Source organism: Poecilia formosa, unplaced genomic scaffold (assembly GCF_000485575.1).
Source record: "Poecilia formosa unplaced genomic scaffold, Poecilia_formosa-5.1.2 Scaffold269, whole genome shotgun sequence".
In the NCBI taxonomy this organism is placed as follows: domain Eukaryota; kingdom Metazoa; phylum Chordata; class Actinopteri; order Cyprinodontiformes; family Poeciliidae; genus Poecilia; species Poecilia formosa.
Window position 1 is genome coordinate 458,835 of NW_006800208.1, and position 18,079 is coordinate 476,913.

The 18,079-nt window shown below is 40.8% G+C and overlaps 1 protein-coding gene across 1 annotated transcript in view; it reads left to right on the forward strand.

The window, feature by feature from the left end:
• Positions 1-13,330, forward strand: part of LOC103151015 (zinc finger SWIM domain-containing protein 6-like) — a 52,082-nt gene extending 38,752 nt beyond the window's left edge. The window contains exons 9-14 of the mRNA XM_007570825.2: positions 289-555; positions 2,352-2,487; positions 4,694-4,851; positions 6,112-6,275; positions 6,356-6,437; positions 9,287-13,330. Of these exons, the coding sequence (XP_007570887.1) occupies positions 289-555; positions 2,352-2,487; positions 4,694-4,851; positions 6,112-6,275; positions 6,356-6,437; positions 9,287-10,149 (1,670 nt within the window). The 3' untranslated portion in view covers positions 10,150-13,330. The remainder of the gene's footprint in view (positions 1-288; positions 556-2,351; positions 2,488-4,693; positions 4,852-6,111; positions 6,276-6,355; positions 6,438-9,286) is intronic.
• The last annotated feature ends 4,749 nt before the right edge of the window (positions 13,331-18,079 follow it).

Genomic DNA, 18,079 nt, shown 5'->3' on the forward strand with positions numbered 1-18,079 from the left:
ACGTAGCTGTGAAGGTTTTCAATTAAAGCCGTTGTTTTTATCGGTGTAAGTGTGTGTGAGAGAGTGTGTTTTCTTCAGGGAGCGTGGGTTCTCCTGGGACTAACGGTGAGGTCTGCCTAGACATCATTAAAGCTCTAAAACGCATGATCACTGCTCCCAGGAGGAGGCGCACAGCGCAGGGAGAAAAGGAATCAATATATTTATCAATATGTGGCTCAGTTCACACCCCAGAGGGGACGTTTATTTTTCGCTGAGTCATCGTCCCTTCTCCTCCCCACCCCCCACTAGGCTCCCTGGGCCCCTGCAGGAGGCCGGAGAACCCCGTTTACACGCCGCCGCCACTACCTCTTCTGGAGGAAGGCGAGACGTTTGCGGCGCTGGCTGTGGAGACGGCGCTGATGGGTCTGGGCCAGCAGAGGGCGATGCCGGACGGCCTCTACGCCCAGGAGAAGGTGTGTCGCAACGAAGAGCAGCTATTGGCCAAGCTCCAGGAAGTGAACCTGGACGAGGCGCTGGTGAAGATCCTCCGGAAGCAGGCCACGCTTCTGCTGGAGGGTGAGTGAAGCAGCCAAAGAGCTCCACAATTACGCGGCTCACCTTTACGCAGCTACTGATATAGTTGCGCAAAGGTGATCAAGGTTCCATACGCACCTTGATCACCCTTAAAGTCACAAAAAGTACGTATAAAACGCTGTCACGTTTCTGTTACGCTAAGCTAACCTCGGTCCTACTGTACTGCACACACACATTAGCATGCTACCAACCTTCTTTAACATGTTGTTTGCTCTGTATTCTGCTAATCTGTTTGTGTCTAAACACTGTGTTCTGTCTGTGTACCTTAGCATGAACTCAGTGCTCCCTTCGTTCCTTTATTTACACTCTCTGGTGTTTGCGATGCTAATTTACACGTCTGTATCATTTGCTCTGCCAGGACCGGCTGCTGACGTCGTGTACATATCTGGGTGTGTGTGTGTGTGCAGCAATGGCTAAAAAAAGCTCGTGGCTCGTCACGGTTCAAGCCTCCTTTGCTCTCAGTCCCACTAATGATAGAGGCGGTCGGCCCCTCACATGAGGCTCGGTTATCCCCGGTTGATTGTGATCTCGAAGGAGACGCCCACAGGAAGTGGCTGCTCGTACATTACCGAGGGAAGGGTGAAGACAGAATGCATTTGGCTTACTTTTAGACAATGGCTGGTAAAGGAAGCGTCCTGTTATGTTCTGTTTTTTTTTCTCTCACACAAAACCCACTAACAAGTATTGTGTGTTGACCCCAGGCTTGACCTTTCTTCTTGTTGTTCCACAGCCCAAAAGAAGGTGAAGATTCACGACATAATGGACTTTACCTCATTATGAACTTTATACTTGATACTGCTTGTAATGAAGCCCACAAACAACGATAGTTTTATGGTTTTATGCATCAGGACAAACTTCAATTCAAAAATACTTTTTTGATCCTAAAGGGAAATTAAAATGCAAATAACTAAACCAAAATACTTGGTAAGATTTTGTGTTTTTGTGGTGTGAAATTTTTAAAATTCAACTTTGGCATCAAATTTGATGTTGATGGACAGTTTGCAGAGGATGGAGAGTTTCTCCTGTCTGAGTAACACCAACTGTAATTGAATATTTTCTGCTGTGTCAGCAAAAAAGACCAGGCAGGACAGTAAGAGTGACATAAAATAAATCACTAAAGAAATCATAAATTAGCAGCAGCTAATTGTAGCAACCAACACTGCAAAAACACAAAATCTTACCAAGTAGTTTTTCTTGTTTGTATTCTAGTGCAAATATCTTATTGAACTTGAAATAAAACCAAAATAATTTACAAGTCACTTTTCAGCAACATATAGGATATTCTTATAAGTCAATAATTCCTTAATATTGATTTTTTTAAAGTACTATCTATAAGTAAAATAATCTGCCAGTGGAACTTGTGCTCTTTTTAGACTTGTTAAGATTTTGTGTTTTTGCAGTGAACTATTTAACTCTTCCAATTTCAATATTTAACATTTTCTGAAAACTACAGCTTCCTGTTCTTTAGGAAAACATGTTCTTAAAGAGACAGTCTGTAATGTTCATAGAAATAGGAAACTAACATGCTGCTGCTCTTGGCCTGTTTATTGACTGTATTTTCACATCTTTGAGCACAAATGTGTACCTATCTGCATGAACAGATGTCAAATATCACGTCTCAGAGTCAGGACATGCTCTGATGTTCGTCCGAGACATCGTCACCTGATCCGCAGCGAAATCTCTTGCCGACATCGTCGGCACGCTAAGCGTCCCGTCGGCGGCTCCTGTCTGCTCCGGGCTGTGACCGTTCCCCCCTTTGTTTGTCTCCTCTCTTCCAGCTGGTCCTTACAGCGGTCTGGGGGAAGTCCTCTACAGAGAGAGCGTCCCCATGCACACGTTTGCCAAGTATCTCTTCACCTCCCTGCTACCTCACGACGCCGAGCTGGCGTACAACATTGCACTGAGGGCCATGAGGTGAGCTGTACGCCGGCTAGCAGCTAACAGTCTGAACAGAGAACATATGTGTTGCTTCTTTTCTTTCTGACTCTTAGAGACATAAAATGAGGCTTAGACAAGCAGTCAGCGGTAATTATTTATATATCTGTTATTGTCATTTGCAGACCCAGTTACAGAAGCAGACAGCCAAAAAATTTTGTTGCCTGTTTCAGATTTTTTTAGAGGTTTAATTGTATCATTGTAGCAAAACAGCAAACAGCTGACTGATGTGACTTATAGTCTGGAAAACACGGTAACTCAGTTTGTGCCGTTGTCGAAGAGCTCATTGGAATAAATAAATATTATTGGGTTATTCATCACCATTTTGTTTGGGATAACAATAATAATCACATTCTACTATAACAGTGAAGTGATTTATACATTTTCCTACATTTACAGAACAAATTCAGGGACATAAAATGGTAGAAACCACTCAGATTATTATCTTCATCCCCACTTAATTCTAACCCATCGTTAACTTTCCAAGTCTGAGTCTCCACTTGAACTCCATAATCCGAAATTCGGACTTCCTAAAGTGGAACTTTCTAAAAGCCATGAGTGATGTTGCCTGTACTGCCCCCTGCTGACAGCTCTGCCACTCTTTGTTCCAGCTGACAGTCAAAAGTTCATCCCTTGTAGGAGTAATGACGAATGGTCATTCAGGGATTATCTGACGTCAGAATTATTTGAGGACCTTGATGATAACGTCAAGACGAATGTCAAGGATTTTATTGTTTTCCTGCAACAAAAAAAATTGTTGGCACTCAAAAAAATGACAAAAGGACAAAAACCAGATGTGAGTGTTGGGTAAATGCGTAGTTATAAAACATGGTAGAACATAGGGTGATGATCATTTCCTATTTCTATCACAAATTTAAGTCAGACATCCCAGTTTATGTCTGGAGGAGCAGGAGAATGTGTTAGTGATCTGTCGATATTGAAAACATTACTAGATGGGGTTTCAGTGACGATGAGCCACAAGGACAGATCTATTCAGTCTAATTCTATACTACAAGCTCTGAGCTATGTCGAGCTTTATTGTTTATTTAACATTATATTTGCACTTTCACTTTGCAAATTGCACTTTCTGACCCATTTGAAAGGTTTATTGCAGTTTATTCTTACATGTTTGACCAATTATTTTTGTTCTACTCCTGATTGACCTGAGTGAACAAATTAAAGATGTTTTTACATGTTTGATCAAGATTGTGAAGGTATTGGTGTATTTAAGTGTGCTGTACTGGTGCAGAGTTATTAATGCATTTGTAATTCAGTGCATTTATTATGTATGTGTTTTAAAAATAAAAAGGAGAAAGATTTTAAGTCAATTCTGTTTTTCTGTAATGGATCGGTATCGGCCGATATCGAACCTCAGATATCTGCATTGGTATCGGAAGTGGAGAAAAGGAATTGGTCCCTAAAATGTGGTTGAAGTGCAACATGCAGATGGACATTTGACCAAAATATTAATGTTTCAGTTTTGGGGAAATCCTCTCTGCATTCAACCATTCCCCCCCAGCTCTGGTTTTTAAGAGTCATTGTCATTAATTGTTATTTTGTGACTCCAACCTGCTTGAATTGCATCACTAACAGCCCAAACTGACGATGAGTGCATGTACAGCTGTGACGTGAAATCGGCGTCCTGCTGTGAGTCGGTCCCCCCGTCGCCCCAGGTCTCCTCTGCTCCGACGCTGCGGCTGATTTAGAAGCTGGCTGAGACTTTGTTTAATGACAAAACCTCCTTTTGCTGGAATATTCACTGAATAATTGAACACTGCAGAGAGGCACTTTTACAAAAGCGTGTGAATAATAAATAAATGCCGTTGGTGTTCTCCCTGACCGCTTCTCTGGCCTATATTAAACTGCACTGATGCTTTGTTTCTCTGTAATGAAAAAAAAAAAAAAAAGCCGAACGATTGAACTCCAGCAGCTTCAGCTGTGATTTGGGCTGCAGAAAAATTTAATTGTTCTTTTTAAACCCATCTGCTTTTCAGAGCTCGCAGCCTGAAGCTCAGACCTGAGCTCAGGTGTGCAGGTGCACAAAGGAAAGCTGTCGATTGATCTTCTGAAGGGAACTTTACACTTTGATAGCTTCTTTACCGTAATTAAAATGTCGCCGCCTGTGTAGGAATTATGTGTTTTGATCTAAGGAAGAACTAAAGCAAAAGTTTTCCCTTTCTCTCAGGTTGCCGGTCCTCGAGTCCACACCCCCTTCTACTGACTTGTCTCGGCCTCAGCACATAGTGTCGGTGGTGCCCAATCGCTACCCTCGCTGGTTCACCCTGAGCCACATAGAGAGCCAGCAGTGTGAGCTGGCCTCCACCATGCTCACAGCTGCTAAAGGTACGCACAGACACCAAAACACCCAAACCTCCATTTCTCTACGGTTTAGACCAGAGGTGGCCACCGCTAACTAAAAAGCTAGCTGTGCTAAGCATAGAGCTAAACACTAAAGCACTACACCAATATGGTATTTGGTGAATGCTAAAGCGATAATAACAAACAGTAGTTGTGCTAACGCTAAAGCGCTACACTAACGCGGTACTTGACGGAAGCTGAAGCGCTAATCATAAACATTATTTCTGCTAGCAGTAAAATTATGCAGCAACATTGTATTTGGCAGAAGATAATGTGCTAAAGCACTAGTAATAAACATTGGTTTCACTAAAGTGCTACACCAACACAGTACTTAGTGGAAGCTAGTGCGCTAAAGTGCTAATCATAAACATTAGTTCCACTAACTCTAAAGCATTACACAAGGGCTAAGAGATAAAGCTGAGGAGAATTTCAAAACCGGGTTGGCCTTGAACATCTCGCAGAACTCTGTTCGGTCCACTGAGGTCCATCCCAAAATTGCTCTTTAATTTAGAAATGTCTTTTTTTCCAGCTCTAACTAATTAGCTTTATCTGAATCAAAGACAAAAAAATGTCTCTTAGGTTTATAAAGGTTTGTATTTGAACAGCCCAGTAAAAGGGCAGACTTAAATCCAACTGAGAGTTTTTGATAGTTGATGTTCGCAGACGCTCTCCATCCAATCTGACTGAACTTGGGCTGATTTGTAAAGAAGAAAAATAGAACACTTCAGTTTATGGATCTGCACAGGTGTCAGAGACGAGCGCCAAGAGACCTGCAGCTGAAATCACGTATCTTTATGTTTCCACTTTACTGCTTCGTCACACAAAGTCACGATAAAACACACTTAACATGATGTCCACCTTGTATGACTCTCCTCCAGAATGAGCCCCCTCCTCTTCCTCATTCTGTGAACTTTGTGACTTAAACGGTGAGATTACTGCGTTGCTTTTAGCTGCTCCTCAACAACGACCTCTACGTTATTAGTCAGCGGAAAGTTTTGGGTGCAAAGACTAAACGGCGAGAGTTGAGTCGCCGTTCAGCTGCGACTCAACTCTCCGCACCACAGTGACAGGAAAACCAGACGTCTGTGTCAGAGCATGGGTGTGAAGATGCTGAGAAAAATGCAGCGACAGGTTGTGAAAGTGCGGAACAAAAGACAGAAAAAGGATGCTGGTTCAGAAAGAAGGTTTGGCAACTTGGATGTAACACACCCACCATGTTCCTGTTCGCTTTGCCGTGTTATTCAGGTGACGCCTGCAAGCTCCACACAGTGTTAGAGTCCATCCAGAAGAACATCCACTCTTCCTCTCACATCTTCAAGCTGGCTCAGGACGCCTTCAAGATCGCCACGCTGATGGACAGCCTGCCGGACCTCACGCTGCTCAAGGTCTCCTTGGAGCTGGGCCTCCAGGTAAGCGGCGCGCACGCAGAGAAACGCACATGCGACCCGTCGCCGCGCCGACCCTCTGCTGAACCTCTTGTGTCCCGCAGGTGATGAGGTTGACTCTGTCCACGCTGAACTGGCGGCGGAGAGAGATGGTGCGCTGGCTCGTCACCTGCGCCACTGAAGTCGGTGAGTTTGGTTTTCTGCCGCCAAAAGAAATCCTTAAAGGAGGAAGTCGGTGGCTGCGTTTTCATTGACCATACGATTGCACAATTTGACGTTTTGGAAATAAATTCGCAAATTAAAAATGAAAAGTTCACTAAAAAGTTCTAGGGTTTTTTTTTTCTGTAATTGGTTAATTTTGTAAAACTGCAATGGAGCATAACACGAGTTACATGATCAACAACCGGGCGTTGCCATTGGTGCAAACCACAAAGACAACGACAGGAAGTAGCTAAAGGACCATGGTGCGACTTATGGTGTGAGCAAAGTCATGTATGATTTTAATCACGTTTCTTATTTAATGGAAACACTGCAATTGCGAAATTGTGTTGTTTCCCCTGACATTAATAGAATATCAACAAAGTTTTGGGAATGCAGCTACAGATCATAAGGGAGGAAGTTAGAAGGGAAGATTTACTCTTCAATTACTTTGATGTAATGAAAATGTTACACTGTTTGTTAAATTAAAAGGACTAGAAAAGTGAGGAAAAGTCCAGCCAGCATGTTATAAGCGTGTTTATTGTTTTTGTTATTATTCAACTTTGCCACATAATTTCATATTTTTCAGACATTAGCAACTATATTTTAAATTGATAATATACTAGCTGAGAAACTTTAACCAAGACTACACAACATTTGAATTCTTGACTGTCGTCTATAAGTGAGTTAAATGTCTAATACCAAACTGTAAGGTGTAAGTTTGCCCGACTCCTGGTCGTACATGCAGGTATGATGACTTCTGCTCTGTTTTGGCTTTTCATATGAGCCTTGCTGCTGCTGCTGTTTGATGGAAACCACTGGAACAAAAAGCTCAACAAGCCCGCTGTGCCATCTGGCTGCTGACAGATAGGAAAAGCAAACATCTTGTTAGAAATAATTCAGGGTGTTCGTGTCCTCACATGCTTGGTGATGAGAGCTACTTTCAAGAACCGGCAGGCCGGACCCTGCGCCACATTACAAGCCGGGTTCAAGGGGGTTCTTGGCGAGGGTTGAGAAGTGACCAGCAGGGCGGTAATTACGGAACATTGTTGGCTGATTAAGTGGGTCTTTATGTTTGGACTCAGAATTCCTTGAAGCAGGCAGGAAGTGGTGTCCGGAGGGAAGCCCTCCTCCCAGATGATTTCATGTGAACGTTAAGGGGAGTGACAAGGAGTCCCTGTTTGAGCCAGGGCCGGTTCAATGGAAGCATTGAGAACATTCCAGTTGGGGATACAGAGTGGAGACACGTCAGAGGTCACAAAATTACAGACAGAAAATCAGATTACTAGAAGGTAAAAAAAAAATTTTTTTTGGAAACTGATTTAAAACCAACAAGGTTTTTGTTCATTCTCTAGTTTTTAACGCTCATTAATTAGATCTAGCCCTTTTTGGAATAATAAAGATTTATTTATTTTGCTTCTTGGAATTTTTCCAGAAATTTCTTTTCACTGTAAGACGCCTGTGTGAGTGCTTTGTTGTTGTTGAAGTTACTGCTTTGCACTGAAATTTGATTAGCATGCTGTTGTTTTTTCACTTGGAGTTCCCATTGGTTTGTTTTTGACCTCAGTTTAGTGCAATTGCCTTTTAGGAAACCAACAACATAATCTACAAATTCTACTTTTCTAAAGTTTATTATATATCTTCTTCTGATAATGAAAATTGAGCACTATTACCGTTTTAGGTCTAAGTGGATTTTGAGGAAGAAACATAAAACCAGAGACTGCTTTGGATATTTTTGTGATTGTCAAAACACAAGATTATGCTGTATGATTTTGCTGACTGTGAGTCAGCATCCAAAACAGAATATAATAAAAGACAATATTTTTTAATTGAGTCCAGTAAGCTGGATCACTATCCAGAGGGTCGGTCAGCAAAAGCTGGGTCCCTTTATGAAACCTGCATGTCCCCTGAGAAAAGCCAACCATGAATGTGGTGGACATACAAACCTTCACACGGAAAGGACCTGGCTCAGATTTGAAACCAGGACAATTTATAAGTGAGCCAAAAGTGCAATCTACTGCTCCACCTTATAGTCATTTATTCGCAGTTCATAAGAAAGATGTTGGAAAATGAAAAAAGGGAAGGACCATAGATTACACCATGAGGAACACCACAAAGGATGGTAAAAACACTTTATTTTGTCAAACTTTGCTCCATGACATTGTTGAATGCTAATCAATCTGAGGATGCATTCACACCAGCCCTGTTTAGTCCGCTTTCGTCAAATTTCAGCTTGTTAGCCTAGAAAGTCCGGTTCATTTAGGAAGGTTTGGATGAGTAATCAAACTCTGATGTGGACCAAAAAAGCTAACTTTGGTCCACCTACAAACCTCGGTCCACGCTTGGTTTAAAGAATTCTGCTACGATTCGAATGCGTATGTGAATGTCCAATGGGCCGGAGACCACTCCAAAGCAGGAAGTGGACTATAGTGCAGGGCATTCTGGGTAAATACAACCAAAACAAATGCGCATGTTAGAGAAATGGTTCATGGTCAGACAGAGAATGCAGAGGATGACCTACAATTTCTAAAATCTGATGCCACTCCATTTCATGAGGAAGAAATTTGCCCTCAGTGTCTTGTTCAGAGGTTTTTGTGTTGTTTTCTTCAGTAGCTGTTGGGGCATCACCACCACAGGCAAGGGGGTAAACAGGTTTGTCTTACAAATGCAGTCTAAACACAAAACGTACCAGCTGAAAATGGTTCATTGGGGACTAAAACTGTAACATTTGCTACGAGTCTACTGGAATATGAAGTGTGAAAGCTACCTGTTTGGTCCCTCTGATGGGTAAATCCCAATTCCAGTCAAAGCTTACGTTTCTCTTCCTCTCTTTCCAGGTGTGTTTGCTCTGGACAACATCATGCAGAACTGGTTCACACTCTTCACGCCAACAGAGGCGACCAGCGTGGTGGCCAGCACCATCATGTCCAACAGCACCATTGTCCGCCTGCATCTGGACTGCAACCAGCAGGAAAAACTGGCCAACTCCGCCCGCACCCTGGCGCTACAGTGCGCCATGAAGGACCCCCAAAACTGTGCCCTGTCCGCCCTGACGCTCTGCGAGAAGGACCACATTGCCTTCGAGACAGCCTACCAGATTGTACTGGACGCAGCCGCCACAGGAATGAACTACACCCAGCTGTTTACAATAGCACGCTACATGGAGCACCGCGGCTATCCCATGAGGGCGTACAAACTAGCAACGTTAGCCATGACGCACCTTAACCTCAGTTACAACCAGGACACGCACCCGGCCATCAACGACGTGCTCTGGGCATGCGCCCTTAGCCACTCGCTGGGGAAGAATGAGCTGGCAGCCGTCATCCCCCTGGTGGTGAAGAGCGTGAAGTGCGCCACCGTGTTGTCGGACATCTTGAGGCGGTGCACGCTGACGACGCCGGGCATGGTGGCGCTGCACAGCCGCAGGAACTCTGGGAAGCTGATGTCTTTGGACAAGGCTCCGCTCAGGCAGCTGTTGGACGCCACCATCGGGGCCTACATCAACACAACGCACTCTCGGCTGACGCACATCAGCCCGCGCCACTACAGCGAGTTCATCGAGTTCCTCAGCAAGGCCAGGGAGACGTTTCTGATGGCGCACGACGGACACATCCAGTTCACGCAGTTCATAGACAACCTGAAACAGATCTACAAGGGCAAAAAGAAGCTCATGATGCTCGTGCGAGAGAGGTTTGGTTGAATGACCGAATTTCGTCCTGGGAAAATTTTCATGGGATTCTTACTGCTCTGATTCAGGACTCTAGTATAAGGAACAAGGTCTTGAGGCCAAAAAAAAAAAAACTAGGATGTTAAAATGTACTGAGCACAAGACGAGACATTTTGGCATCGAAACAACCGAAAGTAATGAAGATAAAACAGGAATTTTCAATCAGTAACAACCTTAAAGCAACACCAAGGGGCAGATGTATGAAACTGTGTGTTAATGGGTAGTAAAAATATTACCTTCCTCCTTCCAGGGTAGTTACAAAATAATAAATGACAGTATAGCTACTTTGTAGCAACTTTCGGCAGTGTTAAACTCATTAAAGGCAAAGTTTACCTGCCTAAGACTTAGTTGAGTTTTCCTGAAGCGATCCACGATATATTGGCAATAACATTGATATCGGCCCATGTTAGTAATTTTTGAACATATCGGTATTGGTCCGATAATTAAAAGTGGACCGATGTTAACTGATGATTATTTCCGTCCCGTTTGTGTTTCTGGGAGGAGAGCAGAGGAGGTTAGTCGTGTGGCATTTGCTTGGTCATGCGACAGTGATAAGGATGCAGCGCAGGATTATAGGTATTTAAGTGAAGCAGAGAAACAATATAGGTGACGTGGTAACTTTAACATGATGTCGAAAGTGGAGGAAAATATTTGTATTATATATAAGTATTTTGTATCGCCCATGACGGCAGTATTAATATCAGATATCGGCTCAATTTTTTTTTTAATCAGTGCATCCCTGTGATTCCCATTAATCTTTGTCAAAACACTGATGTCACTGGGATGAGCTAGCACGGGAGCATGAATGAAAATATTTAAACACCTTGCCAATACTGAAGACCTCTAACTTTTTTGCCGAGTTTTGCTCATTGAGGATAATATGGTTTAAGGGAAATACAAGGAATTAACATTTTTGTAAGGTCGAATGTTATTTAGTTTGGTTTTGAGTGCACCCACTCAACACAAGAGAATCAGAATCCCAGTTTATAAACTGAGAATAATTTGTTCTAGCTTTGACTGGAGCTTTGTAAGAATAAAGCATCTCAGAGGAGTTTTCTCAGTAGAAAATTATGCAAATTTAGCTTTGTATATTCCGGACTTGTCAACAAAATCATGAAAAATACCAGTCTGCCAACCAGTCTGCTAATTGTGAAGCTAAGTTTTTGGTTTAATCCTTTAGCATTTTTTTTGCTAACTTTGAAAAAGTTTAGCGCACTTAACTTTCCCTTAATACATTTTTCTGGTCCAGTTCTAAAGCACCAATTTAATTGGCTGTTGTGCAAACTTTAAAGTTTTGAATAAAGTTTAACATCTATGTTGAAGTTTTGGTTATTAACATTTATATTCATGCTCTTATTTTGAAACAAGTGAAGACTGTTTATACAGCAGGTCTGTTTCCTCTCCTGACAGGTGTTACTAACACCTGGTGTGTATCAACATGGTTGAATTTATCGCTTAAGTGGATTAGCATTGGCTACTGCTAAATACCATGTTGGTATAGTGGATTAGCAGCAGTGGAACTAATGTTTTAGGGTTAGCACAACTAACTTTTTAGCTAGCGGTGTCCACCACTGAAAATTACCAGCCAGCATCTCCCTGGCGTAAAAAGTGATGAGCACATTTAGATGTAAAAACATCCAAATCTAAATTTGTGGATTACTCAATTTCAATATTTGACCTAAAACTGAACAATTTTGATTCGATGTTGGTGACATTTCAACCATATGAAAAGGTGTAGAGATAGCTTTAGTACACACAGCGTTTCTGCATCTGATCCCTGGTGTAGACGTGTAAGAAGCTGAAGTTTTTGAAGAAGTATCAGTGGTACCTGGATGTTCTGTTCTTTCCCTTTATGTGAAAGTGAGAGCTGCTGAAACGTCTGCCTTTGCACTCCTCTGACTCCCCTCATCTAACGGCCTCAAAAGAGAGGAACGGCTTTAAACCAAATGGTGCAACTCCATCTGAAATGACAGTACCTCTTGTTTAAAAAAAAAATTAAATCCAGCTTTACTCCTTTACTTCCCCCCTCCATGAGGAAATAATGAGAAAATGCCGAATCGGAGTTCATCTTGCCGCCTTTTCTCCCCCGCTTCACGGCGCGTCCTACGTTCAGACTGCTCACTTGAACACATCGGTCGCCATGGTGTCGACGCTAGCTCGCTCACGCGGAAGCTGTCAAACTACATTCTCAGGGATTTCTCTCCAAAAGCAGACAGAAAAAGAGAACATAAGCATTTTATGTGTCCTGTATATATGAAAGCTGATATTGGAAGAAAAAAAACATGTACATTAACTAATTTATGACAAAATATTCTATGTAAGGCACAATACTTGAAGCTGCATTACTTTGGATTTATTATTTCTTTTGCTTTGTTTTGTTTCTCGAAATGACAAGAAAAAAAAGAGAGAAACATATCAGTGCGACTTGACGTCGGGCTCGCGTTGCGTCAGATATTTGCGACGCGCCGCCCGCTCCGCCGCGCAGACACGGACTGAGCTGCGGGAACGCGGGGCGGGAACAGTTCTCCCGAACACAGAGGCACATTGAGGATTTCTGAAGTCAGACAAAGAGAGGCCTGTGGAGGCAACGCGGCCTCCGCTCGCCTCGGTCCACGCCTCTTCTTCTCTCACCTCGACTTTGTGCCGGACAGAAAGTTGCTCTCTGCGGTGGTTCTCGATTGTCCCTCTGCTTTCATTTCTGCGCTTCTTCTCACCTGAACCGCTTTTTCCCCTTTCTCTCTTGTATCCGCCCCTCACAGGAACAGCCTTGTATCTCGCCTTGTCTTAATGCTTTAAACGAACCAAATGTGGAGTGGTCTGGCAGTACCAAACTGTTTTCCTCGGCCAACGGACTTGTGTTACAGACTGATTTGTAGCTGGACTGGCTCGGTGCCGTGTTGCTTTAAGAAGCTCATCTCATCTGTTTCCGGTGTCGTCTGTTCTGTAGCGCCTTCGTTTAGAAGCGAATATTGTTCCCTTTTTTTTATTATTTTTTTTATTTATTACGTCAAGTAAATGATTGTACGACCATGTCAACATGCTCATGAATATGAAGATTTGATACACTGATCAATTTATTTATGTAACTAAATCACTGTTTTATAAACTTGTTAAAGAATCATTTTGTTTTGATTAAATTAGTTTTTTGAGAGGATTTTTGTGTTGTGTTAAATGATTTCTACTAGTTTAAGGCAAAGTGTAGGAAGACGACATCACAAACACTGCATTCACTTGAAAACTTATTCAGGACACGAATCTGTGGTGCATTTTCCAATTTTTTTAAGCAGAGATAATATCTTTGTAGAACCATCTTTCAGTGCGGTTGCAAATCTACTGTGGTTGTCCACATGTCCTAATATAAGTCTGATGTATTATTATTATTTCTATACTGAATTCTGGCATCATTTCTGCTTTGCAAAAAAAGTCAGCCTGGACATCAGTTTCAAAGTTTTACCAGATTTTCAACAAATATATTCTTAATATATTATATTTAAAAAAAAGGCATAAGGGCTTAAAAAATTGCAAAAAAATCTGATAAATTGTCCAAATTATATAATAATTCATTTACTAAAATAATTGTCAGTTGCAGCCCAATGAAATACTTTTGAAGTTTGAAGTTAAAATGGGACAAAATGTAAAACTGATAAGGGTCAAAAAATGACTCGCTCTTCATTTGCATGAAGTCATAAAACTTTATGAGCGGCTCTTTTCATGCTCCTCCAGCAACCCGGTTGCATCTGTCTGTCAGCTGGCCACAATCACACACNTCATTTGCATGAAGTCATAAAACTTTATGAGCGGCTCTTTTCATGCTCCTCCAGCAACCCGGTTGCATCTGTCTGTCAGCTGGCCACAATCACACGCACGCGCGCGCGCGCACACACACACACACACACACACACACACACACACACACACACACACCTCGTGTTCCCTTCCCAAACACGAGGAAAGGCTTTCTTAGTCAGAAGACATGGGACCAGCTGAAGCCCCATCTGTGGAAGAGGCCCCTCAGATAAATCTTATCAAACACATCCGATGTCTGAATCTAGGAAGAAGAAGAAAACATGGCTGAAATATGACAACACAGGGCTGTTGGTGGAGATATTTGCTGATCTAATCATTCTTCTTTCATGCTCAACACCATCATGTTTCCATCTCCATCAGGCTCCTGTTGAGAAAAAATGTATTTATTGTTTTCCCTTTGAAGGCTACATCGAACATGCACCTATCTTCTGTAAAGAAAAATTGTGACATTGTGATGAAACGTGTCTGTTTTTGACGACCCAATCATTGAGTTTGTTAGCCCAGCTGTGACAGCGCCCCCTGGTGGAACTGAGTGAAACAGCGGTGAAGGGAGCGTCAAACCAATAAATTTGTTGGTCTGTTTCCATATTGGACTTTGACCCCAACAGGATTCTGATGGAGAATCTGTAGAGACGCTATTGATTGAGCTCATCACCAAAACTGGATTATAGAAACATTCAACATAAATAAATTAATGGTCAGGAGTTATAGAAAGAAAAAAATCCATTTACACTCATTATTGAGAAGCACATAATTTCTGCCAAGTTGTTTTTTTTTAAAACGAAACGTAAATTAAACTAGATACATTATTTTATTTACTTATTTATTTATTGTATGCCTTGTTTTTTATGTTTTGAGAGATAACTGTTTTATTTTCTGAAAATTTCTGAGTTGTTTTTTTTTTTTATAGTAATTTTTTTTACTTTTTAAACTCAGAAATTTCCAGGTTTTTCCTAGAACATTTCTACGATTAATATGAACATATTTTTTTTTGGCGAAAATGTACTTTTTTTCTGTGTACAATGGCCGTATACGCCAATTGCGATGATTCCATTAAATACAAAATACAATCAAAATCACACGTGAGCGTGTTCAATGCCATTAAAAAACATGTAGAGTCATTGTCCTCTTACCACTTCCTGTCGTCATCTTCGTCTTTTCCGTCAGTGGGAACGTCTGGTTGTTCATCACGTGACTCGGGTGATGCGGAAAAAGTTTCGATTGCAGTTTTGAGAAAGCTAAAAAAAAACAAAAAAACTACCCCATCGGTGCTTTTTTTTTTTTTTTTTTTTTTCAAAATTAGACAAATTAGGCAAAATTAGCATTTATTTTCGTAATTCTAATTTGTGCAGTTATATGGTTAATGGCAACACAATCACTGTCTCATTGAAATCAGATTATTTTTTGACAAGGAATTTATAGCAGATTTTTTTTTTTATCTTGTGAAATTTTGTTTGTGGATGTTGTTTTCTCTTTAAATTTGTCATCATAAAATTGGCCTTGAAACAATTTCCTACACTAATTTGTGTTTTAAATTCAATATTTAAAACACACACACACACACACACACACGCACACACACACACACACACATATATATATATACATACATATAAGTCAGATTTGAGTGAGACTATACTTCTTTCATATTGGTTCTGTAAATTCAAATAAAATCAAACAACATGACCACTAGAGTTGAGGTTTAATGCTCTTTGAAGAGACTAAATTAGCAATATTACATCTAAGACTGTAAATCTAAAAAAAAAACATTCTATTTTTTATGTGTTTTAAAATGCTCTTGCCTCGTGGTTTTACATTCATAGCTGCATACTTACCTTGTAAGATCCATTTTCCAACAAATTGTACTTTGTGAGGACCCAGTGCTCCCAATGGGTCCCATGAGGAGCAGTGATGTTTGTGGGTTAACTGGAGTCAGGGGCTGAGCATTTATCCTAACGTTTATCATTTACTGTGATACATTTCTCATAATGAAAATTTTGATTAATTATTGTCATGATACATTCTAATTAGTGATGTTTAAAAAAAAAACTCAAAATCCGTCCGTATTGTTGGGATTACTATTTTTACCATTTTCTCCGCTGTTTGTTCAATGAGAGTATCAATAAATACGAAAATCTGATTGAGCTCAGTGACACAAATCCCTCTTTTTGTGTCCTATAGAAGGGTATTACCAACGTGTGTGCGGTTTGTGTGTCTATGATTATTCTGCCACGCCGTCACGGCTATCAAGATACCCCCCAAAAATAGTTTCCTAACATCTGAAATGGCTGCGACTCCTCTGGCTGTAATTTTAAACACCTCGCTGATATAGGTCCCTTAATTCTTCTAACAGTTAATTACCTGGTGAAACATCAACTCCCTAACACTGAGATAACAGACAGAGCCTTGTTAAAGCACATTAATTATCCTTCCCTTACCCTATAATGCAATTATAAAGGTAATAAATGCCCCAAAGTGAAATCCTATTGTTAACAAAGGCATATAAATTAACTTTAATATATTAATTCCCTTAATTATTTTTTTAATCATAAATCTCACAGGGGAATACGTTACTCTGCTACATGGGGCAGTATAAGAAAATATTCCAGGAAGGTTAGGGGCATTCAAGTAATGCAGTTTTCATAATACAAGTATCTTGCTTCTTTGTGTTTGAGTAAAATATATTTAATGACATCAGGATTTGTTGGATTTTTTAAGCAGGTAAAAAAAAAGGGAGCTATTAATCCAGAGACAGGGATGATATAGGAGATGTAGCTACTGTGCTTAAGCTCTGCAGGTATTAATTAGCGTTTTAATTAACAACCTGGCCATAAATATCAGGGAAATGTCTCAGTTAGCTATGTGAGTGAGGAAAGTGGCTAAACCAGAACCTGATATGAAGCTGACAAGAAAACTCACACTAGATCAGAGTTTTCCTTTTTGGTTTTGAAAATGAAAATATTTGACGAAAAAATAATGTTAGTAGCTGATAAAAATCTGCACCCAAGAAGGAAAAGCTAATTCTTGCATACAGGTTGAATCAGACAGGCTGGTAATGCCTCTTCCATTGTTTTCGGCGACATGTTGGTGGAGCCAGGCTTGTAGCTCTGAAACGCTGGACTGCATGGCCATGTGAGGTGCATTTTCATGAGTTTGCGAGCAGCCGACGGGCAGCCTGAGGCAGCACATTTGATCCCAGCTAGCCCTTTGGCCCAACCTGGAGCTGAGCTAGCTAACCTAGCATCTCATCTTATTAAATTCAATATTGTATGTTTTTCATCTTATCTGTCTAACCTGAGCTAACATACAGGAGTGTTGTCAGGTATTTGTCTAAATTGATGACAACATTAAAAAAAAATAAAAAATCCGTTCAGCTGTGTATAGAAAAATATTTGCGATACTTCTACTTACACTGTTCGTGAATCCATCTCTACTCTTAAGGGCTTAGCTGTTCTTGGATGCACCTTTGTATCCAAGTGTTCTTGGCCATTTGGCCAAAGACACTGGGTTACAAAAAATATTTTTTGGAAATTGTCTATGTTTTTTTCAACTGAATTAGGACTATTTTGCAGCGCTGAATCAAAAAATGACATCCATTTTTCTCAATCAGGTCAGGTTTTCATTCTAATTTGATTTGGAGAAATACAATCTTCTGACTAAATTGATGACAATTTTGTGACTCTGTCAGTTCATTTCTCATCCATAAAAAGTTATAGGAGAAAAAAAAAGTTTTCTAACAGAGTTCATTAATTTAATGTTGCAAACTTGGATTTCTGTAAATTGAATAAACACTGATAAGGGTAAGTTCATGTGAATTAAAAGTTACGTCTTCATGTTGCTAAATTCTCCGTCTGTATTCTGTCCTGATGGAGTCTCTAATCCTGCTCATCACTCATCGATCCCAGATTCTCCAGATGTGAGAACAAGTCCTGCATTTTGATGCTCATGTTGCTTCAGAAAGTTGACCTGATAGCGAAACCAATGTGATTTTTTTGATTCGGCTCATCAAAATGACCCTAAAACAGTTGAAAAAAACCCCAGACAGTTTTTTTTGGGTGTTATCAGCCAATAATCAAAAATTACCCCAAAAAATTAT